The sequence below is a fragment of the Phalangium opilio genome, unplaced genomic scaffold, assembly GCF_054372755.1.
Source record: "Phalangium opilio isolate 3A_F unplaced genomic scaffold, DU_Popi_V2 ptg000082l_1, whole genome shotgun sequence".
In the NCBI taxonomy this organism is placed as follows: domain Eukaryota; kingdom Metazoa; phylum Arthropoda; class Arachnida; order Opiliones; family Phalangiidae; genus Phalangium; species Phalangium opilio.
Window position 1 is genome coordinate 7,560,746 of NW_028324189.1, and position 14,467 is coordinate 7,575,212.

A 14,467-nucleotide genomic window follows, 5' to 3' on the forward strand; every position below is an offset into this window, starting at 1 on the left:
TAATTAAATTAAATTTTGTTTAAGATTAGGGTAGGATTTCAGTAATTAATAAATTTTCGTAATTAATTCTTAATTTAACTAATTTAGGCATATTTCACGTGTTTTTATTAATATAAGCACGTGGTTGGACATACAGTGAAGGTATTAGCATTAGCTTCCCGTCCAAATAAATATTTTGCAGATTCATAAGAAATATAGCCCAAAACCGCCCAATAACATTAAACATGGTAGTCCGGGAATTATTTTGAAGGCCGAGCTTTTTTCCTGGCTTAGTTGTTTATTTCGCCAGATGAATTGCAAAAATTATTTCACGAATTTAATATAATTAGAGAGTGAAAGTTTAAGTGTAATTGGAATTAATTCATAAACGACATCATGAATCAACGAAAATACGGGAAAGATAGCGGTAAAGCTAACCCTTGGCCAGATACATCAACGTTAAATCACAAACAACTGAAGGAGATCGCCGCCCAACTAGGTTATACACTCTTACCCCAAACCAGCCAAAACCCGCCAAATTCAAATGAACAAAACTGCTCCGATGAAAATGGTAAGTTTCTAATTACATTAAAACAAACTAAATTTAATTTTTGGGGCGATTTAAATGTATGTTAGACTTGGAGGAAATGGCCGAGATCATTCGTAGTGAACACAGTTATTATTCAACCAAACTAGAAGTTTTAAAACCCGATTTAACATCTACCAAAACCCAAGTCCAAATGGATATAGAAAACAGAACCATAAAATACATTGAAAGACACATCGAATTAACTCGAGAGCAATGCGAAAAAAGAATGGCCTATTACAACAAACATATTGCAATGGAGAATGATATCTCTGAAATTTGCAATAGGCAAATGAAAAAATTTAAGAAAGAAATTGAAGAAATGGAAGCGGAAGCTAAGAATATTAAACCGGATGTAGAATACCCCTTGCAATCTAAACTATTTCTCTGGGAATTTGACTAAATAAAATTTGAATATATTACCACTTTGGCTTTGATTATTTACTTCTGGTATTGCCAACATACACCATCATAAAAAGCTTATGCCTCTTATATAAGTACTGTATTTTTGGCTTTTTTGCAATTTAATTACAAGGATTTCAGATAAAAATGATTGCGCAAGTATTTATATAAGCAAGTATTTATATAACATCTGATAACAAAACCCGCTTTGAAGGAAGTAATTAGACTTACCGAACAGCAGGTGAATGAAGGTAGCAGAAGTGGAGTGGTGTAAAATTAGTTTTTAAACTCAAAGGACTCGATACAGTTCAAGAACAACACGTCAAAATGGTACGTTGCTTGGTTATTTATACTTTAAAAGAGTTAATTCGCGACTTAATTACCCATATTAACTTAATTTTATATTAATTAAAATAAGTACCCGTTGTAAAACGAAAAGTTTCGTCTACCACTTTTCATTTTCAAGAACGGTGACCCCCTCCCCCCAGCGTTCGGCGTTTGCACTTCGCGGACTATTTTCATTGGCTGACGGGCCTGACCCCATTACTAGCGGCTAAATTTTGATTGGCTAGCGGTTAGCGCAAGACAGTGAAGTCCACATCAAGGCTAAATCCATGTTAAATTCGAATTAATATCGAAATTAAAGTGAAATTAGTGATAAAATTAATCATAGAAAGTCGCGATGGCATTTTTAAAGCAGTAAAATAAATTAGGTAAATTTAAAATCTTATATTCTTTGCATTTACCCTTAATTTTTGACACGTTACTCCCTAAGCCTTGGTCTTGTCATTGTCAAAAAAAAAACATTACTTTTACACACAATCGTCAAATTAATTTTAATTATCAATTAGTGTTATCATGGAAACGAGAGCGTCAAGAAACTGTTTCGGGTGCAATAAATTGCTTATTGAACCTTATTTATGTTGCGCTGAATGTTTACCTCCATTATGTTACATTTGCCTGACTTGTTATTCGCGTGGAAAAGAATTTGGCCTGCACGAAAACAGCCACCCTTATAAAGTCATTAGAAACAATTTCCCTATTTTGGACTCCACTTGGACCGCGGCTGAAGAAATAAAACTACTCAATGGCATTAGTAAATTTGGTCTCGGTAACTGGGAGGGTGTAGCCCATTTTGTCATCAATAAATCCAAAGAAGAATGTCAAAAGCACTATTTCAAACAATATATTTACAACCCGAGATCGGAATTACCTACATTTGAGCCGTTGGAGAGTTTAACTCCAGTTAGGGCCACCCCAATACCTATAAAATGTATGGAAAATCCTCCAAGACCTTCTACAACATTGGCAGCTCGTGAAATGGCTGATTATATGCCAGGAAGAGGGGATTTTGGTTACGAATTTGATAACTACGCTGAACTTGATCTTAAAAACAGCAAATTTGACGCGGAAATGGACGAATTAGAGACTGAGTTACAGTTTGCAGCTGTTGAAAAGTATAATTCACGTCTGAAAGAACGTGCCAGACGTAAATGGATCATTAGACAACACGGTTTAATCAATACGCGATCAAATTTCCTATTTTCTTTAAGATACTGCAAGATTATTCCGAATTTATTTGAGAAACTAATTCGATTCGCGCAATTTTTAACCGGTGATAGTTTTATTTATTACTTGGAAAGTTTAATAGTCGAGGTTCGGTTAAAACAAAAGATACAACAACTTAAAGAATATAGAAGTATGGGAATAACCAAACACGATAGCGTTCCAAATTACTTATCGTTAAAAAAGAAGAGACAAGAATTTTTAAAGAAGAAAAACCCGGAATTTAAGCATTTAGTTTCAAACATAATTGAAGATCCAACGTTAAAATTATGGGTTAAGAAAAAAGTAATCAAAGAAAATGGGAAAGGTTTAGGAAACGAGTTAATGAAACAAAAAATAGTTCGAAAATCAGCCCCTCCCTTACAGATAATTGGGATGATGGGTTATGATGAATTGTCCGTGAAAGAAAGAGATCTATGTTCAACTCTAAGACTAATACCTACATCCTTTCTCGCCTTTAAGTCACTACTAATCAACGCCAGTGATAGAAATGGCGGTTTGAAACTAGTCCAAGCGAGACAATTAGTTAAAATAGACGTCAATAAAACGAAAAAGATATTTGATCTGTTAGTCGAAGAAGGCATGGTCAAGAAAAATCTTTAGTTGTATAATTTTTCACAATTATGTATTCCTGGTTAACTGAATTAAATTTTGATTTTTGTCACGTTTTTTTCTGTTTTATTAATTTAATCATTATTTAGGAATTGAATTCAACTGATATTTATAACGTGAATACATACAACTAATAGGAATCATTGTGTAGCCAGCCATTTTCACTCAAATGTATCTAGGGGGATTTTGTGGGAAGGGCTAGACTACGAAATTTATGTCGCCAATAATCTATCTCACAGTGCAGCCCGTGCCTTGCACCTTGCAATTAACATGGGATATATGAGTGCGCAATGATTCCTATCATCTGTGTGTATTCCAGCTGATAATTAAATAACTAGGTCATTAAGTCGCATTTTTCTCTTAATTGAAAACAGGCAACTAACAATACAAACATGGCTGTTGAAATATTTGACGAAGATCACTTGGTGATCAGCGCAATAGTCACTGTAGGCATGCAATTCATATTTTTCATAATCGCAGCCTCCTTCCAATTCGATAAAGTAATTAAAAAAAGACTAATTAGCTTTGAGTACCCTAAAATAACTAATAACTTAATCTTCGTTAGCTGACTGATTTTGCAGGCGGAACAAATTTCATTATTCTAGCTTTGCTCACGTTTTTACTTGCTCAGGTTAAAACTAATTAATATTAAATTAAGATTTATTTTAAAAATAATTAACTAAATATTTTATATCCAAGACTTATGATTTACGTCAATGCGTCGTAACCGGTTTGGTTTGTCTATGGGGAGTTCGTCTATCTGGTTTTTTACTCTATCGAATAATTAAAATTGGACGAGATAACAGATTTGATGATAAACGTAGCAACGTTATTCGATTCGCAATATTTTGGACTTTTCAGGTACCATTTTCTTAAAATCAAGTGATAATTTTTCACCGATTATTCTGCTAATTATAAAACCAATCTGGAACGATTTTAAAATTCAAATTAGTTTGAGATTTCGTGGATAATTTGAAATTTGCACCTCCGACCAATCGCGTAACGCCCTCCCTTCTTATTAACGCTCCATGTCCAATGAAATTTAGCCCGAGATTTGATAAAAATTGCGCGCGCACGATGTGGCAATCTTGGCGCGAAATACAGAGCATGTCGTTACGTGATTGGTCGACGGTGCTAATTTCACGAAATCTCAAACTTATTTGAATTTAAAAATTACTCCGAGGTATTTCCTGGATCAATTTTTTTCAGGCCATATGGGTTTTCACCGTTAGCCTGTCAGTAATCTTCGTTAATTCCCCGAGAAACGCTTGCAACGATGACGTACCAACTATAACCGATTCTGGGGGACTGATTTTATTCGTGATTGGATTTCTATGCGAAACTATCGCTGATATTCAAAAATTTCGCTTTAAACAGAACCCAAATACCAAAGGGCGCTGGTGCGATACCGGTGCGACACTAATTAATATCGTTAAAACCGCCTACCAAAGTCTTTAATTAATTTTAATTTATAGGTTTATGGCATTTTTCTCGACACCCTAACTATTTCGGAGAGATCTTATTGTGGTGGGGTATTTTTCTGATTGCGTCCAGCGTCGTCAAAGGCGTTCAATGGATCTCCGTTCTAAGTCCCGTTTTTACAACGGCAATTATATTATTTCTCAGCGGAATACCACTTTTGGAACGCGGTTCTGATGAACGATTCAGGGAGTAAGTTCTAGTTTAAGTGGCGCAGACTGCCTTGGACTATACTAATAAAAGGAATACATAAAGCTAATAGGAATCATTGCGCCCCCATGTCAATTTCTAAGCGGGTTTTGTGGGCCAGGCTTGAGAACTTACTATCCTTCACGCCGGTCTCATAAAGAGTCATAATTCTAAAGTCTTTCTAACTGCGATTTCATTGGTTGGTTGGTTGGTAGCAACGCGGCGTCCTATAAGCGAGGGGCCACTCACATAGCGTAATCAATGTACACGACTTTACCAAGAAGCGATATCTAGTTTACTAGGGAGAAAGTATAAGATGCCTAAGTCCCAGTCCACCTTTCAAAATACGTAAGGGCGGACGTAAAAGGAGGCCGGGGGCTATTTCGCTGCCTCTCCTCAGTCGGAAAATACACTGTAATTTTCGTCATTCGCGTCGCGCTGACGTGTGTTTTCAAGAACCTATGAGATGCTGGTTGTAATTTAGAGGCGGCGGGGATTAACTCCGGACCTACGTTTGGACTGGATATAAAACTGCGAATGTGGAGAATCTATACCTTCTCTCTAATAAACTAGATATCGATTCTTGACTATACTAAAGCGATTACGCGTAATCTTTAAGTTTCCTACCCTGAATCAGTGTACAGAGCCTCTGAAGAGTGATTAACCCCTAGGTCGTAGGCGCGCGGGCACAAGGTGCAACGCGTGGTGAGATAGATTATTCTACATTGAGTGGAAATGTCTACACAATGATTCCTATTAGCTGTATGTATTCCTATTAATAACGTGGATTGCCTAATAATTAAAACTTTCAGCATTGACGAGTATCGAAGATACAAGATATCAACGAGTCCATTGATACCAATGCCTCCAGTTGTCTATAGAAACTTGCCATCATTTCTAAAATGCAGTATGTGTTGCGAATTCCCACTTTACGATTATTTGGATGAAAATTCAGCCCCACCTTCGGGGGGAGGAACCCCAATGTAATTTTATGCAAACTTTGCATCTTTCTCTTTCTCTCGTAAAAACAACAAACAAACAAACATTTCCTTTGGTGCTGTTTTAAAATCAATTCATTCCACAACGCAAACAATTTACCTTTCTAAAGTTGTTAAGTAATTAAAATTAGCCACGTTAAATTAAATGGAGCAAGAAGTGATATCTAGTTTATTAGGGAGAAGGTATAAATTCGACGCCACATTTCTAGCTTTATCTCCAGTCCAAACGCATAGTAGGTCCGGAGTTAATCCCCGCCTCTAAATTACAACCAGCATCTCATTGATTCTTGAAAATTCACGTCAGCGCCATGACGCGAATGACGAAAATTACTTGTATTTTCCGACTGAGGAGAGGCGAAATAGCCCGGACTCCTTTTACATCCCCCCTTGTATTTTGAAAGGGGGACTGGGACTATGGCGCGCCAATACTTAGGCATCTTATACCTTCTCCCTAATAAACTAGATATCACTTCTTGATGGAGTTTAAGCGACAATCTTAAAAAAAATCGACGTTTGTTATATGCGACCCCCTGTTAATTAGTTAAATTATTTATTTAATTAAACTAGTTAACTAAGATTAAAGGCGAAAATTAAAATTGTTTAAAAATAAAAAGTTCTAAATTGTTATTAAAATTAAATATATATAAATATATAAACCACGAAATTAAAAACTATGGCACATTAGAGTATACTAATTAAAAGTATTTAAAACTAAATGATCAAAATTAAATAATATTAAGCGCAACAAAGATAATAATGGCTTTCTTTTTTCATGATGAAACTAATGATAACTCTAGCAGGCCTAGATAATAAAATAATTAGACTAAAATTAAATTAAATGACGTAATAATTAAAATTAACTAAATTAAAATAAATGACGTAATAATTAAAATTAACTAAATTAAAATAAATGACGTAATAATTAAAATTAACTAAATTAAATACGCAACATATATTTCAAACTAAGATGACCAAATATTTATGGTGCTTCCATGTAGGATTTAAATCATTTAAATTAAATTTAAATGACATATATTTAAATTCAAAATTTGTGAAATCCTAAAATTAAAAAGTCCGACTTTAGAAATTAAAATTCTAAAATTTTAATTTAATTTTAGCCGTTTTTTGTAGATAATGTAAATAAATACTAATTATAATTAATTTTAAAATAAATCCACGACAAAAATAAATAATTAGCAATACCCCCAATTAATATTAAAATAATTAAAAAAAGCCAAATTGTAAGTTAAATTTATTTAAAATTTTAAATGTTTTTTATTTGAATAAACTTTAATCTATCTTCGTAATTAATTCTAATTATGGCCAATTAAACTCTGTAAAAGTTAAGTTTAAACTTAAGCTTTCAGTGCCAAATTTTTTTAAATTAATTAAGTAATAATTAATAAACTAATTAAGGAAAATATTTTTCTTAATAAATAAATAAAGATAGAAAAATATAATAATTATTGTAAATATTAGATTATATTAATTAGTGTAGTTAGTAATAACTAATATTATTAAATTGTTGAAGTTTTCTCGTTATTAAGATATTAATTATTATTAGTTAAAACAAAGTATTTTAAAATATTAATTAGGAATTAATATTAAATTTGCAACCAACCCACTGTTTTTTTGGGGGAAATTAAATCTTAAAGGCATAATTAAAGGTCTAATTGGATCACTTAAATACACCTTTAAATATTTTAAAATCACGTGACGCAATTTAAATAAAATTAAATTATGTTTGTGAAAAAAAATAAATTGTTAAGCTTGCCAAAAAAAAAGGAAAAAAAAAAACCATGAAAAACTAATTAACGTTTCTAAAAGTTATAAAAATAAAGAAAGTTGAACTCATACCTTGTTTTTAATATAATTTTAATTTATTGAATTCCAATTGAAGATGCAACATGACCAATATGTTCTTGAACTGCCGCGTCCATTATGGTATGAATATCCTTACAACCTTTCAACGCGGCCTCCAAAACTTTATTTAAATTATCTACGTGAAGTTTTGAGGTCATTTCCATTAAGACAATTTGCTCAGATTTGGGTAGAATGGCCAAATTTAATTGAGGACCCCCCAAAGATTCTTCAGTGTAGCTAATGTCTACTAAAGGTTGATCATTGGCGAAACCAGCAGTGCAAGCGCAAACGTAATCTTTCATTGGAATTCCAGCGTCAATTAGAGCTAATGTAGCCGCGTTAATACACGCGCTGTAGTTTCCCCCATCAGCTTGTAATACCTGAGAAATTACCAATAACCCAAATAGGCTTAAAGACTCTACTTCAAACTTAGGTCTCGGGGTTATCATAGTTTCAAAGACAATAATCCACCTTATTCCCTTTCGCCGGAAGTTAGGCTTAGCTCGGGATTCATGGGGGTGAGTAACGGGAAGAAATTCGTCTGTCGTCTGCTACAAAAGCCAAAAATATGTACTGTAGCGGACGACAGACCAATTTCTTCCCTTTACTCACCCCCATGAATCCCGAGCTAAGCCTAACTTCAGGCGAAAGGGAATAAGGTGGATTGCCAATAAATATTGATATTATTTACCTCTACAAAGATGTCAATTTGAGAACGAGGAAATAACGATGTTAGAATAGCAGCTTCAAACGTTTGTTGAAGGTGTAAAGACATTTCTTGTGATTTTTTATCACCTCTTGGTCGACGTTTCCTTTCACCCGTGCTAAAAGTAGCCATACTATATTGACAATTAACGTAAGCCGCATCGTGTAGCGCTCTTTGTTTACCCTTAGAGCCACGAATCTGTAAATATTTACACGAATTAATTCAAATTTCGCGCCCTTCCCCGACACGTGGTTTTAGAGCTTTCCCACACTTAAGCCTTGGTCAACGGAAAATATAACAAACTTACTTCGTGTGGGCCATAAACAGCGGCTAAAACTTTGGTATTTCCTTGTTCTATATACGCCGAACCATCAGTTTGACGAAAAACACCTAATCTACAAGCTATTTTACGCGGTTCATGAGGTTTTCTACCATCAACTCGGAAACCTTGGTCTGACAACAACTCTAAACCCGCCATGTTTAATTTAATAATTTTGTCACGTGTCTAAAAACAACCAATGGGAATATTTCCTAGACAACAGCACCAAATTTGGCGCGAAATTCAAAAATCAAATAGCCACGTGTTTACTTCAAAAAGTTAAAACTTTATTCTCTTAAACCTTGGTCTGACAACAACTCTAAACCCGCCATGTTTAATAAATTTTGTCACGTGTCTAAAACAAAGAATGGGAATATTTCCTAGACAACAGCGCCAAATTTGGCGCGAAATTAAAAAATCAAATAGCCACGTGTTTACTTCAAAAAGTTAAAACTTTATTTCCATGAAAAATGGACGGATAAAAAACGAAAAAATTATAATACACACAAAAAAGACACCTTTGAAAACAGCGCTGTCAATAATTAGGTCAAAACTTTGTATTAAATGAAGGATAGATATTCAGAAATTAGTAATTACGTATTAAGAGATATTGCACTGATACAAAATTTGTAGATTTCAAGTCCCACAAAATCTACCGTTTATAGATTTATAATATATACATACAATGGCACAAAAAGTTACTACTATTTTACTATTACGTATCTATATAGTTGCGTATTTAATCCATTTAATTATTAATTAAGAAGTAATTATCAACGATTATCCTATTTCTTAACAATTCTATCGATATAAACTATATATATATTCTTGGGGGAAAAAAGCTCAATGGCAAAATCAATTCGCCAAGGCCTAAATTAAATTCATTTTAATTACATAAAAAGCTTGGTACCATCAATATATTCTTATAAAAAATATACTTTTGAATTAATTTGAAAACAAAAAAAATGCTTTTGGTTATTAAGAAATATTCTTAATTAACTTTGATAACAAAAACACTGTAAGACTTAACTGTTAACTCTGGAATGTAAAGTCAGTTTTTTTTTTCGACCACACGTCACGTGATTCAGTCTGAAGGGTCAAAGTTTTCCCGCCCGCACATTGTTCGACCTACCTTGGCGTATGTATGACTTATCGCAGTATGATACTAGAGTTCAAATTATCTTTGACCGAAGGTCGTTCCTTGGAAGTTGAACGCCGGAAAAAATTCCAAGTCAAGCGTTTTTGACTCTGGGTCAATTTACTTTTCATATGCGTTAAGGTCCTACCACCTCCGTTAAACGCGTTTAACTGAAGCGAAGACCCGCTAGAGTTTGTAGAAGCCGGACTTAAGGATGACGTGGGTGATTTCGGGTGCAAGTAATTGCGATCCATTGGCGTAATTACTCTTAGGGTCAGTTTATCACCGCAGTCTTTGATCAAATTGACCACTTCTTCGTGAGTGGCCCATTTGGTTTCTTTTTCACCAATAGCAACAATGAAGTCGCCTTCTTTCATAGCCGCGACCTTTATCGTTGTCATTGCGCAAAATTAACACCAAAATATGTTAGGCTTAGCGTAAAGATATAAATAATTACCTGAGCCATGCTTCCAGGATCGACCCCGGCCACAATAACTGGGGCGTCACCCCTGACGCTAAATCCGAAACTTTTATTCAAACTAGATTTTTCCAAATGTATGGTTCTGGGGGCTGTCCAATAATGTCTGGCGGAGAAGATTGAAATGGGACCCAAATCGTGGAAAAGGTCTTTGACTTTATGTTGGGACATATCGGGGGCCGTTAAGGTTAATTGATATTTTGTCGCGGCTAAAAAATAAATACCCCAAACAAAGAAAAATTCAAGAATAACGAAGTAATTAACTAAATAACTTAATTTGAACTCACCTTGGATGTTAGGCGGGTCCAAGACCTCTTGGAAATCATCTTCCTCCTCAACATCGGCGTACCTATTAAGTGAGGCGTCATGATCAGCGCGTAGTTTCCCTTGAAGAGTGTCCACTTGACGCAATTGTCGACACATTCGGTGTAACCTCAATGATTCTTCGTGTAACAACACGGCTTCTCTAAGATGAGCCTTACCCAATTGCCGCCTTTCTTCTGGGTTAACAGGTACGCGAATATCAATACACGTCACGGATGACGTGTCGGGACAGTGAAGAAATTCGAGCGTTTGTTTCGCCTCCTCCGACAATTCCCCTGTGTTAGGAAGCAATCCAGTAAGTACCTACTTGAAATACGGTTCACAATCATAGTAGGGTTGCCACGGAATTTTCAGATTCAAATTCCCTGACTTTTCTTGACATGTGGCAACCCTGAATTAACTACTTACCAACATGATCTAGAAGTCCCACGGCGACGTAATAATGCGCCAACGCTCGGTAGTGTTCCGATTTGACTAGAATTAAACTAATCCACGAATAGGGGACATAATCTTTAACTGCGGGTGTTGATATCAGTTTATGGACTTCGCCGTACACGTCTGATACTTCGGCGGCTTCTTGGGCGGTATCAAAACACGTTTCAATCGGTAACTTCTCCTGACTCGAAGCTTGAGCCACTAATTTCTCAAAGAGACATTCCCTGGCCTGAGCTAGCATTAGATGAGTCAGGGATTCCAAGGTATCTGGCGCCAGATCCATACTGGGAGCGTTGCTAAAATTTTCGCGGATATACCGGAACATACCGGCGGCTCTGAGGAAACTATCCACAGCTTGGTCGATTCCCGGGCTTTTGGTACGGTCCTGAGTTAATTTGGTACGGGGTTTAGTTTCATTTAGACAATGGGGTCATCAAGGGTTACGCGTATGATGACGTAACTATCCTAAAAGCGTGCGCTATGACGCGTGTAGAGCGATGCTACTTAAAGAGTACTTGTCTCATGTCTAGCGGAACTATATTGGAAACACCCCTAATATTTATTTATAAGACCAGGAATGCATACAGCTACTAGGAATAATTGTGCCCCCCATATTTCCCATGTTCATTTCTACGCGTTAGGTACAATTTGTCATACATAATGATAAATCTAGCTCTTAACATAAAACCCGCCTAGATACGTTGAGAAAAGGTTGATTAAATTATTTACCTGTTTGGCACCAATCTGCGTGTAGAGAGCCGCGATATTAAATAGAATAGATGCTTTCTCAAAAGCGATCGTTTTTTGAGTACTGGGGACACCCGTTAATGAATCAAACCTAAAGGACCCACAAAAATGTAGTTAATTCAAGAATACAAGTATCTCCGGGGGGGGGAAAGGGGGCAACCCTTACCATTCGAAAAAAATGCCCAAACTTCGATTTGGCGCGAAAAACCGTCGGTCAATAAAATATAAGTGATTGTAATATTCGAATAAAAGTTGGACACCAGCTTTGTCTCTTGTCGGTGTTCTAATCGCCTAATGAATCACAAATAAATAAATAAAACATTTAATTAACTGTTATTTTAACTAATTGCGTTTAATTATTAAATTAACCTGTCTCATATCGACTAGTTCTTGAATAACGTTTTCATATCGAACATAATCTTCGCTGTAATGTTCCAAGATAAAATCCTAAACAATCACAAATTAGGATTGATTGTCACAGATTATTATTATTTTAAAACTTTATATTATATAAAATTTATTTTTAAATAAAATTAATATTAAACGAACCTTAAATGGTTCTTTAAAATCAATGTCTTTCGTTTCCTTCAAACCTAAAGGTATCATGGGAACCAATTGCGTACTTCTAAAAATAGAAACAAATGGAGGAAAAAAAACCCGATAAAATTAAAGTTACTCTAAAACAAGCGTGAAATTCCTAGCCTTCGTTTCAATACTTCGAGATGAATTATTTATATAATAATGGTGTCAATATGCTCCCCGAATTAATTTTAGGGAAACTGGCAATGCAATGCTCTAAGCAACTAGACAGGCCTCAGAATAACAACTTTCACCAGTAACAACAGTTTAGGAACAATAATACCAAAATTATCTATGCCCTTTTTATAATAAACTTTCTTAGGTTGGTTTACACTAAAAATAAACCGCAATCCCAAACTCAACTTTCCGTATAAATTATTTCATAAGTTTATAAGTGATATTTTCCATAAGTATGACACTACCTCTACTTCGTAATGCTACTGAGAGGCTTTCAGCTCGAGCTAGTTCGAGAACGACAAGCGAGAATTGAAGTCCTACCGGAGCGGTCCTACACTCATCTTCCTATTTAGTCTGCATTACCAAGAAGCGATATATAGTTTACTAGGGAGAAGGTATAAGTTGGCCACATTTCCGGCTTTATCTCCAGTCCCAACGTAGGTCCGGAGTTAATCCCCGCCTCTAAATTACAACCATTGGTTCTTGAAAACTGACGTCAGCGCGACGCGAATGACGAAAATTACGTATTTTCCGACTGAGGAGAGGCGAAATAGCCCGGCCTCCTTTTACGCCCCCCCCCCTTGTATTTTGAAAGGGGGACTGGGACTATGGCATCATATACCTTCTCTCCTATAAACTAGATATCACTTCTTGGAATTGCTAAGCCTTTGACAGCGCCAGGCGTCGCTTTACCCTGAATCTATGACCTACTTCAAATACTTCACGAGAATCTCTCAGTAACCAGTGACAAACTTATGGAAGGAACATATCTTATGAACTTATGATTCAGGGTTCTTTCGAACTCTGCCCGAGATTTTATTATGACAGGTTAGAGTTTAGAATCCATTAAATGATTCTGGTTTATCATTTGGGGGGGGGGGCTTTAGGGGGGCGTAGGCTTTACAAAGCTGTAAATCACAAATTCTTGAACTCTCTTTTCAAAGTGCAACTAATTCCATCACATAAACAAAATGGCCCCAGGGGTAACCAGATACACTCGACAGAAAGAGAGACTGGATTCAATACAAACGTGTAAAAGTACTGTGAATCAACCTGTACACACTAACAAGTCTGTACTCCGGTAAAAACCAGAACCTACAGATGTTTCGACGCTATGACGAAATAACGTTTTGACATTGGCTGGCAGAAATTACCTAACATTTCTGAACTTGTAAATAAAATGTGGTGGTTTTAGAAATGCCGGGTTTCGGGTTTTCATTACAAAATGTATATGTGAACTTGACAGTCATTTGTGACGTGTGCAAGTCAACCGCTACCTAACTACAACAGACTGAATTGTTTGTAGTATTCTGTTCAATTCAGTTCCAATTACCTGAGATGCTACAGTCACAAATTACTAGCAACAAAAGTATATAGATTTAAAAACAAAAAGTATATTTCATTGACAATTCCCTGCATGTAAACTGAGAAACAAACCACCCTCCTTTCAATCCCATACACGAATTAACCAATCAGAGAAGGGCAGCTTCTTGACGTCATAGATTTATAGAAAGTAGTACATGATGCTAGCGATCCAAACGTTAATTTTTGGTACTAGAGCCAGCATTTGCTACTTTATCAGCCTATTCACGGGTTGTTCTGTGCCACAGTCGGGCAGAGGGGGGTCGACACTATTCTGAGATAACGGAGTGCTTCTCGTATTACACGGCGCGAGTAAGTGTAGGCTACTTTTCGTTTTTATATCTATATACTTTTGCTAGCAACCCTGAAGCTACGCGATTAAACTTAAGAAATGGTGGAGGGGGAAATTTCTCTAGCCCCTTTACTAGTGCATGCACACTATGTATAGACTTAACAGCTGTCATTACAAACCGGCGTTTAGATTCGACTTTTACTCGAATAACAACGAAAATAAAAGATATTGAAAAT

General features: G+C 35.7%; 6 protein-coding genes across 11 annotated transcripts in view; 3 read left to right on the forward strand and 3 right to left on the reverse strand.

Moving 5' to 3' along the window:
- The window catches only part of SPoCk (secretory pathway calcium atpase), a 29,615-nt gene extending 28,279 nt beyond the window's left edge, over nucleotides 1–1,336 (reverse strand). Inside the window, exon 1 of the mRNA XM_089848184.1 lies at nucleotides 1,199–1,336. The gene's annotated coding sequence lies outside the window, so the exon portion shown is untranslated. The remainder of the gene's footprint in view (nucleotides 1–1,198) is intronic.
- LOC149651319 (uncharacterized) lies at nucleotides 193–990 on the forward strand. Its single transcript, XM_089848200.1, has 2 exons — nucleotides 193–550; nucleotides 616–990. Exons 1-2 carry the CDS (start codon nucleotides 376–378, stop codon nucleotides 966–968), a joined length of 528 nt encoding a protein of 175 aa, XP_089704326.1. The 5' UTR covers nucleotides 193–375; the 3' UTR covers nucleotides 969–990.
- Nucleotides 1,229–6,026, forward strand: LOC149651320 (uncharacterized). 2 transcript variants are annotated; one of them, XM_089848194.1, is made up of 7 exons: nucleotides 1,229–1,297; nucleotides 3,520–3,645; nucleotides 3,711–3,776; nucleotides 3,845–4,006; nucleotides 4,355–4,556; nucleotides 4,621–4,816; nucleotides 5,626–6,026. In XM_089848194.1, the coding sequence occupies exons 1-7, from the start codon at nucleotides 1,295–1,297 to the stop codon at nucleotides 5,798–5,800; spliced, it is 930 nt and encodes a 309-aa protein (XP_089704320.1). In that variant the 5' UTR covers nucleotides 1,229–1,294; the 3' UTR covers nucleotides 5,801–6,026. The 2 variants fall into 2 exon arrangements, with proteins under 2 accessions (XP_089704320.1, XP_089704321.1); XM_089848195.1 differs by lacking the exon at nucleotides 1,229–1,297 and adding an exon at nucleotides 1,545–1,680.
- On the forward strand, nucleotides 1,819–3,203 carry Ada2a (Transcriptional adapter 2A). The gene has a single exon (XM_089848192.1). The coding sequence runs from the start codon at nucleotides 1,826–1,828 to the stop codon at nucleotides 3,134–3,136; it is 1,311 nt and encodes a 436-aa protein (XP_089704318.1). The 5' UTR covers nucleotides 1,819–1,825; the 3' UTR covers nucleotides 3,137–3,203.
- Nucleotides 6,027–7,669: 1,643 nt separating the features above from the next.
- Ski6 (exosome complex component Ski6) lies at nucleotides 7,670–8,877 on the reverse strand. Its single transcript, XM_089848197.1, has 3 exons — nucleotides 8,688–8,877; nucleotides 8,366–8,578; nucleotides 7,670–8,054 (listed from the first exon to the last, which is right to left on the reverse strand). The coding sequence occupies exons 1-3, from the start codon at nucleotides 8,856–8,858 to the stop codon at nucleotides 7,692–7,694; spliced, it is 747 nt and encodes a 248-aa protein (XP_089704323.1). The 5' UTR covers nucleotides 8,859–8,877; the 3' UTR covers nucleotides 7,670–7,691.
- Nucleotides 8,878–9,132: 255 nt separating this feature from the next.
- Rhp (GTP-Rho-binding protein rhophilin) overlaps nucleotides 9,133–14,467 on the reverse strand; it is a 38,099-nt gene continuing 32,764 nt past the window's right edge. For all 5 annotated transcript variants that reach the window (XM_089848191.1, XM_089848188.1, XM_089848187.1 and 2 more), the window contains exons 4-11: nucleotides 12,371–12,446; nucleotides 12,191–12,268; nucleotides 11,988–12,112; nucleotides 11,804–11,912; nucleotides 11,048–11,459; nucleotides 10,603–10,914; nucleotides 10,295–10,524; nucleotides 9,133–10,223 (exon numbers count right to left, since the gene is read on the reverse strand). In XM_089848191.1, coding sequence (XP_089704317.1) covers nucleotides 9,849–10,223; nucleotides 10,295–10,524; nucleotides 10,603–10,914; nucleotides 11,048–11,459; nucleotides 11,804–11,912; nucleotides 11,988–12,112; nucleotides 12,191–12,268; nucleotides 12,371–12,446 — 1,717 coding nt within the window. In that variant the 3' untranslated portion in view covers nucleotides 9,133–9,848. The remainder of the gene's footprint in view (nucleotides 10,224–10,294; nucleotides 10,525–10,602; nucleotides 10,915–11,047; nucleotides 11,460–11,803; nucleotides 11,913–11,987; nucleotides 12,113–12,190; nucleotides 12,269–12,370; nucleotides 12,447–14,467) is intronic.